The 13357-nt window shown below is 42.1% G+C and overlaps 1 protein-coding gene across 1 annotated transcript in view; it reads right to left on the bottom strand.

Moving 5' to 3' along the window:
* Positions 1 to 2391: 2391 nt before the first annotated feature.
* EFCAB5 (EF-hand calcium binding domain 5) overlaps positions 2392 to 13357 on the bottom strand; it is a 139848-nt gene continuing 128882 nt past the window's right edge. The window contains exons 18-21 of the mRNA XM_044005291.1: positions 11515 to 11768; positions 10779 to 11062; positions 10600 to 10696; positions 2392 to 3100 (exon numbers count right to left, since the gene is read on the bottom strand). Of these exons, the coding sequence (XP_043861226.1) occupies positions 2928 to 3100; positions 10600 to 10696; positions 10779 to 11062; positions 11515 to 11768 (808 nt within the window). The 3' untranslated portion in view covers positions 2392 to 2927. The remainder of the gene's footprint in view (positions 3101 to 10599; positions 10697 to 10778; positions 11063 to 11514; positions 11769 to 13357) is intronic.

Below are 13357 nucleotides of genomic sequence, written 5' to 3'. Positions count from 1 at the left end.
AGGAAGGAAGGAAGGAAGGAAGGAAGGAAGGAAGGAAGGAAGGAAGGAAGGAAGAAAAAAGGGTCATTGAGGCATTTTATTTAATGTAGAAAATAGAGGGAAGGCCAGAAAGAAACATAGACAAGCAGGAAAGCTTTGCAAGCTACAGGTTGAACTTATTATGAACATTAAAAACCAAAAAGAGGGGGCAGCTAGGTGGCACAGTGGATAAAGCACTGGCCTTGGATTCAGGAGGACCTGAGTTCAAATTCGGCCTCAGACACATGACACTTACTAGCTGTGTGACCCTGGGCAAGTCACTTGACCCTCATTGCCCCACGCAAAAAAAACCCCAAACCAAACAAACAAACAAACAAAAAAAAAAACCCCCAAAAGCAAACTATATAGAAGAGAGACCTGCAGTTTCTGTTCTACTGTGGATATGGAAATGCCCCTTTTGGGGGTTGTTTGTAAAGTTTAGAATAAAAATAAATTTTAAAAAGAGAACGTTTATGCAGTTTTTAACAGTATTGAGAGGAATAGTGCCTAAGACAAAGGAGGTGGTAGTTTTCACTAAATTGGTCCTTCATACCCTATCCAGGGTGTTGTTTTCAGTCCAGGGTCACAAATACTTGGAAATCACTATTATTCTATCCCCCTCCCCAAGTTTTCTCTTCTACACCTTGCTGCTTCACCTGGTCCTTACAAGGTACGGTCTTTCTTTTTTTTGGGGGGGGGGCAGGCAATGAGGGTTAAGTGACTTGCCCAGGGTTACACAGCTAGCAAGTGTCAAGTGTCTGAGACCGGATTTGAACTCAGGTCCTCCTGAATCCAGGGCTGGTGCTTTAGCCACTGCGCCACCTAGCTGCCCCCCAAGGTATGGTCTTGAGACCCCTCAACATACCATTTGCCTTCCTCTGGATACTCTTCAGTTTATCCAAGGAGTTAAGGGTGGCAGGAGCCAAGACTTGAACCCAGATCTTAGATTCAAGTCTAATAGACTTTCCTGAGATAAGTGGAAAAGGATAGGAAGAGACTGAGATATGTCAAGGGGAAGAAGAAAAAAGAGTACTAGAGAACCCTGATTATCCTGAGTAAAATGGGAATCAAATTTCTCCAACAAGGGTCAAGGGTAGATTAGGTTGGGGGCTTTGGGGATGTATGGAAAGGATTTGGAATATCCATAATGCAATGTTCTGGTCTTAATTTTGGTAGATCATAATTAGCAGACTAACTTCTTCAAAAGTAGTTTTAGGTCAATTATTCAGGTTTGGGCCTCTGAAGTAACTTCTTGTCTATATATCCCAGTGAATTATCTTCATTGGCAGTTGTGAATAATACTACCATCTCATTAATCCATTTTGCTCGTTTTAGAAGTGGATTTCCAAGGGACTCAGATGAACAAGCCCTATATATCATTTTGTCTGTTTTTCTACCAATGTTATCCTGGTGAGTTGGTTGAGAAGCATCCAACTGGGACACAACCTCCAGGCAATGCTACAACTTTCCAAGTTGGGATAGGAACTGGGCCTGGGATTTAATTGGTACAGAGAAGGCCTAAGTGAGGACAATTCCTTCTATCAAAGCAGGTGGGCACTTCCCCTTATAGTGTTAGAGTTTCCTAGAGCCTAGATTCTTAAACTGTGGGTCAAGACCCCATATAGGGTCACATAATTGAATGTAGGGGTCATGAAAAATTTGGCAACAGTAAAAAGTTATGTATACCTATTTTATATATCTATATACCTGGGGTGGTGTAAAAATTTCTCAGGCAAAAAGAGGTCACAAGTGGAAAAAGTTTAAGGAGCCCTGGCCTAGAGGACTTAACAAGTTGCCTTGCTTGGGACAATGTAATCAGTAAATATTACAAGTGGAATTGGAACCCAGTTCTTCAGGGCTATGGACTTAGCTCTCTATCCACTCTGTCATATTGCCTCTCTTTCCAGGTACAAAATTACACACACACACCCATTACTTCTTCCCCTCCAGACTGCACAAAAAGTCATTTGTATTCCTGGAGTGCTCTTCATAAGCATGTTCCAAAGTGATCTGGCTTGTGGCTATCAGTTTAATATCTTTAAGAACATTGTTCCTAGAAACGTTGCTGCAAATGACCTGAGATGCTTTCTCCCAAACATGAAACAGGCTTGCGGGTTAAGCCAGGCATCAGATAACCCACAAGATCAGGCCTGGTAATAATACTGCCATCTTATCAGAAAAGGTTAAAAAGGAACCTCCAATCTCAAATTACAAAGTATTTGGAAGACATCACACTTTGTCAACTGAATAAAGAAAAAGAACTTTTAATTTCCCAAAATTTTATTAAAAAACGGACTCTGCCATAGGATACATTATTACAAAGATGGAATCTTGCCGCCAAGCAGCAGAGTTTGTTGTAATCACAAGCTTCAAACAAGTAAAAGTCTTTCTGCCATTCTTGAGCTTGGCAGGGCCTTCTGCAACAAAGGTGTTGGCTTTTCCCCGTGAGTATGGGACAAAGATGCTCTTTGCATAAGGCTTTCTGGTTAAAATGATTTTTCAGTGGCTAAGGGGCCACGAGTCAGAAAGACTAGAAGGCAATCCGAATGAAAAGTGAGCCCCACTCTGGTTCTTCTAACAGGGAATATATTATTTTGTTTTAGAGTCTTTTCACAACCCTGAGCCTTCTATTTCCCTTTCAGCCGACATTCCCAAGGAGAAAATGAAACACCACCCAACCAGCAATGCTGATACCCTCTAGGAGTTAGAAAGGCCAGACTTCTGAGATTTATAACTTTGATCTTTCTAGGGCCAAGGCTTTCCTCTGATGTGGTTTAAAAATGACCCTTAAAGCATTTGTCTAGAAGCGCTTCTTTCTAAATGAAAATATCTTAACAGCTAACAAAGAAAGCTGAACGTAGAAAAAAAAGAGCCTTAACTATTCTACCGTCCCCATCAGGGTTGGTCTATTAAAATTTGACCTGCAGTCTATGTTGGAACATCTCTCCTGGGGGCAGAGGGGGAGCATATTTGCTCTTCAGTTTGTCTTTCAGCTCGATCAGACACAGACAGGTAAGTGCCCAGTGGTACAGGTACTCGATGGCAACGGATCCCTGGACCCACACGATCTTTCGGGAATGCCCTGCACAAAAACAAACCGAAAGGCCTACTCAGAGGTGATTTTTTTCAGGGCCGCTTTTATCCCCTGTCCTAGTTTCTCCCTCACTCATTTCATGTCGGGTGGGTAGACGGATCACAGATGAAAACGGTGGTGGTTTAAAAATAAAATCACTGTGAAGCTCTTACCTTTATCATCTAGTTGACTGGTACCTTCCACCTTTTAGAATTCCTGGCTCCCTTCAAGACTCAGTGAAAATTATACCTTTGGCATGAAGCTTTTCCCAGGCATCCCTTCCCCACCCTTGCCCCCAGCACGGTGCCTTTGTCTCTAAAGTTATCTTCCTTCTAGTTCTCTAACATGCTGTCTCTTCCCTTAGAATATGAGGTCTTTGAGGGAAGGGGGAGTTTTCATTTATTTGTCTCTCAAGTGGCTAGTGGAGGACCAGCCACGTCATAAACACTTTAATATCTGCTTATTGATGGATTGAAATCAGCTTCGGATGCAGCTATTATTATATTATATATATATATATGATTATATGATATATAATATATATGATATATAATATATAATATGATATATATATGATTATATTCAGCTTCTTACTGAAGAAGCTGGGAAATAGCCAGAGGTTATAAAGTTATGGTTCCCATTGAGTCACGTGTTTGAAATTAAATAAATGTCTTTATCGAATTCTGATCAATTCAGCAGCCAAACTTGATAACTGACAATGTGTGATAAAATAATGGGATTTGGCAGATACTCAAAGGCCCCACCTAGAGATCAATCTAAACGGATTGAATTAAGTGAGAGCGGTTGACTTTGTTGATTAGGCTACTTAAAATTAATTAGATTGTAACCACAATCCCTTAAGTAGGTATTGTTCTCAGAAGCTAAGGTCTTTGAATTCCACACAGACTACCTTCAAGTCCAGTGAACTAATGGTTTTAGATGACAATAACCAATCAGCTTGAAGCAGTGTGAAAGGACCACCCCTCCTCCAAACATATAAAAAGCTTCCATACTGAGTTTGCTTGGGCAGGCTCATGGTGGAGGGCTTGAGGAAGAACCAGACCAGGCTGGAACTCTAGGCTAGACAGGCCTTTTCTTAACTTTCTGAACTCCACGTGTTTTCCTTTTTACTAATACCTAGTATGCTTTAATAAATGCTTAATGCCCAAAGACGGGTGCTAAAGCTTCTAATTTACGGTGACCACACATTTAGATTTTAAGCATCACAAATGAAACATAGATTCTTCTTCATGGCAGAGAGGTGGGAGACCATAGATGTAGAACGTGATATGCCTTGTCAGAGAAAGCCAATGGATCAGTTTGAGTGTATGAGCAAGACACTGGGAATGCTATTTTTTAAAAGCATCAAGGGGCAGCTAGGTGGTGCAGTGGATAGAGCACTGGCCCTGGAGTCAAGAGGACCTGAGTTCAAATCCAGCCTCAGACACTTAACACTTATTAGCTTCATGACCCTGGGCAAGTCGCTTAACCCCAATTGCCTCACTAAAAAAAATAAAATAATTAAAAAAATAAAATAAAAGCATCAATAAAAGTATTTACTTTTTTTGAAAAACTCTATCAGACTTCTAGATTATATCTCAGCAACACTGATGACAATTAGGGTTGAATCTGGACATATACTAGAATGATTGCTAGGAAAAAATTTTTTTCTCTATTTTCTTCTGACAAAGGGAAGGGAAAAGATATCTTGACCTAGGTTTGTCTTTTGTACTTCTTTAATGAAACTCTGTCCAGAGTATCCCCACGATGAAGTTATTAAAGGGGCCCAGGATCAAAATGTGAAAAATACATCCAGAAATCTCTCAGTTGTGCTCAGTTTCTTTCTCTCTCTGAACATGGACACACACATATTCACTCAGAATTTGTTTTACCCATGATCAAAGGACAGCAGGTAGGGATTGGAACACACGGAGTCACGGAGTGTGTTCATTTCCCCAGAATGATGACAGATGTTTCAGATTTATGTTTGATTTCCATAAGTACTTAACCAGGGTTTCAGTCAATGTTGGTTTTCCCCCCTCAATATTCTTTTTTTGTTTTTGTTTTTTTTTGTGGGGCAATGAGGGTTAAGTGACTTGCCCAGGGTCACACAGGTAGTAAGTGTCAAGTGTCTGAGGTCACATTTGAATTCGGTCCTCCTGAATCCAGGGCCCGTGCTTTATCCACTGCGCCACCTAGCTGTCCCTCCCCCTCAATATTCTTGATCCATGAAGGTACAATTTTCTAACTCCTTTCCATGCCTGTTTAGGGAATGATCTAAAAACAAAAACAGATGCTGCAATCCTATGTGCTCCTATCCAGATTTAAAACCTGGATTCTTCTCACTTCATTACAGTCCTCATAGCCACTGGGATCCACTCCTGCATGTCAGTATCTGAGAGTGAAATGTGGTCACGTAATCCACACCCCTTCTCACCTAGTACTCTCTTGTCCCTTTACAAAGTTAATGCTATAGTTCGGCCCATTTTCTTCGGCTAGCTCTATCACACATGACCAAGTTACTCAGGAAGAAGCACTTGGTGCAATGGATGGAGAAGCCAGCCTTAGAGTTAGGAAAATGGATTCAGGTCTGCCTCTGACACATCCCAATATGTGATGCCTACCTAAGATACTGACTCTCTTGGTGCCCCCTGTGCAACTCAGAAGAGTCACCCAATGTCAATGGTGAAGGGAACTCCCATTGCCATGAAATCACAAGTTTGGTCCAAAAAGAAAAAAGTCATGAGATAAGAGTTAGTGAACCTAAGCCATCCCTCTACCTGAGGCACTTAAAAAACCAGTAGTAGCTTTGTAAGACAGTCATGCCTCATTAGTGCCTACTATTCCTTTGCCCATCTTGGGTTCTTTTTAGGAGCTGTGCTCCCCTGAAGCCTATGAGGTAGGGGTGGACCAGGGCTTCTCTGGCCATCCAAATGAAGGGGGCCCCATGTGCATTTATCATGAAGTTCCTCTGCTATCTCCCTAGTAATTCTCAGGGAGGAAGTGGACAAATTTCCCCTCCATTCAAGGCTCCCTGTCTTATTTCTGGTGCTGCAGGCCCCTGACTTTTCCAACCACAGATGGGTGTGTGAAGAACATCTACATTAACGGCCTTGCCAATGAAGCAACCCCTCTTTTTCTGTTCCTGGGAGGTCTTGAGGGCACAAGTGGCACCTCAAAGGTGAGAGATATAAGAGCCCAGCAGGTTCTTTTCATAGCTTCAGGACTCGAGACCAGTGAAGAGAAGACAGGGCCACTTCCCAGTGACCTGATGGCTCTAGTCACTTTTTTCAATGCATAATGTGTTTCTATTTGTTTCCCTCCCGTACTTGTTCACTCTGGTTTTTACTGCCATTGAGATCCTGAATCAAATTCATGCCCGGAAGAACTTACTGTCACCCAAAGCTTTTGACTTTATTTTGTCAGCCTCTAAAATAAAATGATCCTGGGCCATTTTATTGACTTATTTTGGACATCACTCCCCCTCCTGTATTCTGTGTTCCACCCAAGCTGTCCTTTACTCTACTATCTCCCGTGTTTGTGCCTTTGCACAGGCTGTCCCCTGTAGCTGGTATACACTCCCTCATTACCTCTGCCTGAAGGCCTCTCCCTTCCTCTATGACTCAGCTCAAGCACCATCTTCTACATGAAACCCTTCCTATTCTCCATCTGCTAATGCCCCACCTTCCTTGCAAACTACCTATTATTTAATGACTTTGTGTGTATGTATATAAAATAGTTATTTTATATTTATTCTGCATATATTTTATATGCACTTGTTGTCTCCTTCATTAGATTGTAAACTCCTTGAGAGTAGGCATCATTTTTTGTACTTGTATCCCCAAAGCTTGGCAGACTACTTGGCAGAAGAGTGCCTGGCACCCTGTGGCCACTTAATAAAGACTTGATTGTTTGATGATTGTTGTTTAATAGCTCTTAGTTTGATGAACATTTTAATTTCACAAGACAGTCATTTCCCAGGAACACACAGGGCTCTATTGGACATTTTGAATAAAAAATCTACTTGTTTAAAAAAAATATTTCATTGATGCCGCCCCCTCCTTTTTTATGACAGCACTGTAACTTGGGGGGGGCAGGGCAATGAGTGTTAAGTGACTTACCCAGGGTCACACAGCTAGTGTCAAGTGTCTGAAGCTGAATTTGAATTCAGGTCCTCCTGAATCCTGGGCCAGTGCTTTATCCACTGCACCACCTAGCTGCCCCCTAGCACTGTAACTTTCTAATGATTCCCCCCCCCTTCCTACATAGAAATTGTTCTTTTAGAAATACAACAGGCTATTGTTGGAAGTGTTGAATTAAAGGCCCATTTATGAGAAATCCTTACTTCTGTACTAAACTAGACTAGTTAAGGTTTTTTCCTTTAAAATGTTTCATTGATTCTTTTTTTGGGGGGGGGGGCAGGGCAATGAGGGTTAAGTGACTTGCCCAGGGTCACACAGCTAGTAAGTGTCAAGTGTCTGAGATCAGATTTGAACTCAGGTCCTCCTGAATCCAGGGCCGGTGCTTTATCCACTGCACCATCCAGCTGCCTGGTTTCATTGATTCTCTAAAAAAAAAAAATACATCAGTATAATTTCCTCATGACTCCCTCTCTGGCCCCCCAGATAACTTTCCTTTTTAACAAAGTAGAGTTGGGGCAGCTAGGTGGTGCAGTGGGTAAAGCACCGGCCCTGGATTCAGGAAGACCTGAGTTCAAATCCCGCCTCAGACACTTGACACTTGACACTTACTAGCTGTGTGACCCTGGGCAAGTCACTTAACCCTTATTTCCCTGCCAAAAAACCAAAACAAAGTAGAGTTAACCAAAACAAATCAGCACCTTGACCAAGTTTGATGGCCTGTGCCTTATTCCACAGCAGCGGTCTACCACCTCTCTGCTGAGCAGAAGGAGGCATGTTTAGCTGTCCAAGCTACTCAAATTTAATAGTTGGGGTATTAAATCAACTGCTATAGATAGAGCAAAACAAAAAAAGACTCTTCAAAGTTCCAAATCAAAAAACTATGGGGTGAGAGAGAGGGTAGAAACCTAGCCCAAGCTGAAAATTGTATACTTAGAGGGAGGAGGATCCCCAGCTGGCAGATGTGTTTCCAGGGCAAAAATCAGCTAGTTATACTGGTTTTTCCTCATGCTCTATAACTTTAGCTCAAATTAAGATTGAATTGAAGTCCCGGCAGGTTTTTTTTAATCAAATAAATTCTTTAATTTCATGCAAAACCAAATACTAATGGGATAAACAATGCTTATTAAAAGATTTCCTTACTCCCATTGAACTGGAAAATGTTTGTGTGACCAGGTAGCCTCAAAATAAAGACTTAAGGGAAAGTAGAAATATCTACCAACTCAATGGACTTTAAATAAATAAAATAGCCCATCTGAGGGTCTGAGAGCAGCAATGTTCTCTACACAAGTGAAACAGTATTTTTTTCTCTTAATTCAATAGGTGCTGTCGGCAAATTTCACAATTCAAAGTCAACAGAAACGATCCTTTCCTTTCCTGCAGGAAGCACTCAGGAATACAAACACTTGGGTTTTCTAGTCATTAAAAATCTATCCTTAACAAAAGTGTTGGCTGGTTTGGACAACTAATTTTACACACCATCTGCTGGTTATTAATGGGTGAGAGGCACTTGTATTTATTTGGGGTTTATGTTTTATGCATCTGGGTACAAAGGGACGAAGTACAGGTGGCTGACTTTGAAGCCAAGAACACCTGAGTGTGACATCTATACCCCTTCACAATATGATTTTATCTCTCCTTTCTAGGATGATTACAGATGAGTCTCCTTCAGACCATCTCCCTTCCAGCCACACAAGCTCGCTCATACAGATTGGAGCCATACCAAAAAACAAAAGCAATCTTTCACATGGGTGTCTCTGTATACAACGTTCCGTCTCCATCCTTTCCCCAAGCTGTCCCTCATGCCAGAGATGCTCCCTCTCCTCACCTCTATCCCATAGAACTCCTAGCTCCCTTCAGGACTCAGCTGGTATCACTTCCTACAAAAGGCCTTTCCTGATCTCCTGAGTTGTTAGTACTTAACCCCACTCAACCCACTCAAATTATTGAATATTCATTGTGTATGTAACTTGAATTTCCTTATCGGTATACACGTGGTTTCCCCTAAATAAAACATTAGTTCCTTGGGGGCAGGCCCTGGGTTTGTTTATTTTGGTATATTCAGCATCCAGCACACCTTTTGGTGGAACCAATCAGTAAGCAAGCATTTGTTGTTTCCTATGTTCAGTCAAGGCAATAAGTACTGGAGATACTAAGTACTGGAGATAGAAAAGCAAAAACATCCCTTGCTCTCAGGGAGTTTACATTCTAGTGGGAAAGAAACCTATAAGCAACCATGGGCACACAAGATATAGACCAAGAAATTGGCGATAACCTCAGAGATCAGTCACTGGCTGTGGTAGGAGGCTCACTTTAAACACTTCTTGCAGAAGGTGGGAATAAATGTACAGTACAAATAAATGTGTATTGAACTGACTTATATTGCCTCATTCTTATTCTTGTCTTTCTTCAATTTTGCCAATTTTCTGGGGGTGCTTTAATTTGCATTTCTCTTATTCTTACCGATTTGGAGCGTTTTTGCATATGATTATAGGCTATAGTTCTGGGGCAGCTAGGTGGAGCAATGGATAGAGCACCGGCTCTGGAGTCAGGAGGACCTGAGTTGAAATCCGGACTCAGACTCTTAACACTTACTAGCTGTGTGACCCTGGGCAAGTCACTTAACCCCAATTGCCTCACCAAAAATAAATAAATAAATAAATATATGCTATAGTTCTTTTGAGACTTGTTTGTTCATATCCTTTGACAACTTTCCATTAGGAAATGGCTCTTGGTCTTATATATTTATGTTAATTCCCTATGTATCTTGGATATCAGGCATTTATCAGGGATATTTGATACAAAGATTCACTGTCCACCCTTCCCCAACCTTCACAATCATTTTTTTGTTTTGTTTTGTTTTTTGTTTGTTTTAGTTTTTTGCAGGACAATGAGGGTTAAGTGACTTGCCCAGGGTCACACAGCTAGTAAGTGTCAAGTATCTGAGGCTAGATTTGAACTCAGGTCCTCCTGAATCCAGGGCTAGTACTTTATCTACTGCGCCACCTAGCTGCCCCCCACAATCATTTTTGTTGTCTCAATTTCATCTGTTGTTATTCAGTCATGTCTGAGTCTCCATGACCCCATATGGGGTTTTCTTGGCAAAGATGCTGGAGTGGTTTGCCATTCTTTTCTCCAGCTTGTTTTACAGATGAGGAAACTGAGGCAAATAGGGCTAAGTGAATTGCCCAGGGCCATACACCTAGTAAGTGCCTGAGGCTGGATTTGAACCTAAGAAGATGAATCCTTCTGACTCCAGATTTGACACTCGATGCATTGGGGCGCCACCTAGTTGCCCTTCCCTTCTAACCCAAGGCCCTGAATTGCATTTGGGCTGTATTGTTCAGAAAGAGAAAGAAGGCCATTTACCTTTGATATATTTAGAAATGAGATCAGGATCAATTTTGACGTTTTCTGCCGTGGGATCAAAGGTGCAAAGCTTTTCAATCAATTCATTGGTAATGTGCTGCAGACAGAGAGCAGAAGGATGAGTAGGTGACAGGACACCATGGGTCCCCTGCAGCAAAGTTCATGGCTCTAGGGCTCACCTCTTTACACTGATCCCAGACCTCAACCGTCTCCGTATTCTCCCATTCCGGATGAATGAGCAACACTATTGCTTTTATGATGTCATGGACCAAGGTAGAAGGCCTGTGATGAACCTTTTCACTGGATGAGGAGCCGGATGTCATGGACAAAAACTGATCATAATAATGCTTCAGGTCTTTGAAGGCCTGAGGGTCAAGTTCCCGGATCCTCCCCTGCACCTCTTTCAGCATGATGCGGAAGAAGAGGATTCCTGCCTTCTGCACTTCTCCTTTGTACTCAATCTCTGCAATCACAAAAAGACATCTCTCAGCAATGTCCATGGCAGCACATACCTGCTCAGTGACCCATGCCACCTTTCTTGAATGGGGGGGGGGGGTTGAGCATATTATATTTGGAATTTTCTCTTTCAAGGAAAAAAAAAAGCTCATAGTTTTAGATCTGGAAGACATCTCCTCCCCTCCCCCCCCTTTTTTGCAGGGCAATGAAGGTTAAGTGACTTGCCCAGGGTCACACAGCTGGTAAGTGTCAAGTGTCTGAAGTTGGATTTGAACTCAGGTCCTCCTGAATCCAGGGCTGGTGCTCTATCCTCTGTGGCACCTAGCTGCCCCCCTGGAAGACATCTTAGGAGTCATCTAGTATAAACCCCTGCATGAGGAAGTAGCATGCCCACAGTCACCTAGTCAGATTCCCTCATGTCTTATTCCCCTAGAACCCTACAGTGAATGCCATACCTACCTAGGACATGTTTTTGCTTGATTTCTCCTGAGCATTCGCCCATTATTTCGTTGCAGGCTGCTTGGACTATCTTCAGCATTTTTTGTAGATCTTTATACTCCTGAACTGGCAATGTCTTGCGCTGTGCCGTGGTAAAATCAAGCGACCCCAGTGCCTGGCCCTTTCTGTCTCGAAGCGGAACAACTATGTGATAGGTCCCGAGGGCATAGGTGAAAATAACCTGAGAGGTGTCTGTGCTTCTGAAGATTGAGTCTCTGGAACAGAAGCAGACAGACCAAAGAGTAGGACATCAGCCCATCCTATTGGCAGCCATTTACCAGAACAGCTACACCCTACAGCAGAGGTGCTAGAATTCCCTTAGGAAGTCTCAACACAACAAATGGTGATCAAGTGTTGAGTACATCCAAGGCATAATAGACACGGCTTCTTTGCATCTTCACTGAAAAGCACAGACAGACACAGACACAGACACATGTTCTCTCTGCCCAAAGGTAGGATCTGAACCTGGATCTTCATGATTTTAAGGCTGGTCTTCTATCTATCCCACTATTTCTCATGGCATAATAATATCATAACAGTTTTATGCCTGGATTTGTCTAGCTATGCCCCAAAGATTGGACCCATGGGCTATTTCCATTTTTCTACTGTGATGAGTAATGATGCCAGGAATATTGTCATATCGAGAGGGCTTTTTGTCATTTCAATAACATCCTTACGGTACAGCTGTAGTTGGCCGATCTCCTGGCCAAAGAGTATAAACAATTTTGTAGCCTCAGGGAGGAGGGAGGGAGGGAAAGAGGGATAAAAATTGGAACCCCAAACTGTAAATAAAAATGTTTATTATTAAGAAGAAAAAAGAATGTGACCTCCCGGAGGGCAAGGACTGTTTTTGCCTTTCTTTGTATCCCCCAAATATAGCACAGTGGCAGCCCATGTTGTTGTTGTTCAATCATTTCAGTGACTTCCTACTCTTCATGACAGAGATACTAGTGTGGTTTGTAATTTCCTTCTCTAGCTCATTTTACAGATGAGGAAACTGAGGCAAGCAGGGTTAAGTGACTCGCCCAGGGTCAAACAGCTAGTAAGTGTTTGAGGCCAGATTTGAACTCAGGAAGAGGATTTTTCCTGACTTCAGGTCCAACACTCTAGCCACTGTGCCGCCTACCTGCCCTAAGAACACAGAGTAAGTGCTTAATAAATACGTGTTGGTTGGCTGATCCATTTACTCCTCTTTTACTCTTCATGCATGTGTCTGTATCAAGATGATACCCCTTGAATGTCCTTGGAGTGAAATTCCTGGATTTATAATGACAACTCCAGTAGCAATAAAATAATCATTTGGAAAGGGGCTTCGGAGGAAATGAACATTCTATATTCAGACAAAAGCAGCCCGTGTGCCTACATATGGAAGTAGAAGGTCTATGGGCTCACAGCAATATTGATACTAACCCACAGCAACACAAAATAGGTAACCTATTCCTTTTGCAATAGTCCCTCCCTTTCACTGCCAAACTTTCAGAAAGAATTTTGGAATTCTCATTGTACATATACTTAAGATTTATTCTTTTTATTACTACATGAGCTTGGAAAACAACAATAAATAAAGACAGAGAAGGTTCAGTCTACACCCAGTGTCTATTTCCTCACCACACCTCCCTTGCAATCTGTTTTCTGCCGCCATCTACTGAAACAAGGCTCCCTGAACCTGACTTTTCTTCTCCCTCATCCTCTTTGCCTTTTCTATTGCTCTTCAATACTGTTGATGCTACACTCTCCTGGTTTTCCCAGAGTAAAAGCACTTAACCTGTGTCACAGTGGGCAAGTCAGCCTCTTGGGATTTCAA

Source organism: Dromiciops gliroides, chromosome 4 (genome assembly GCF_019393635.1).
Source record: "Dromiciops gliroides isolate mDroGli1 chromosome 4, mDroGli1.pri, whole genome shotgun sequence".
NCBI lineage: Eukaryota > Metazoa > Chordata > Mammalia > Microbiotheria > Microbiotheriidae > Dromiciops > Dromiciops gliroides.
The sequence above is the reverse complement of the archived record's forward strand: the minus strand, read 5'-3'. Positions and strand labels throughout refer to the sequence as shown.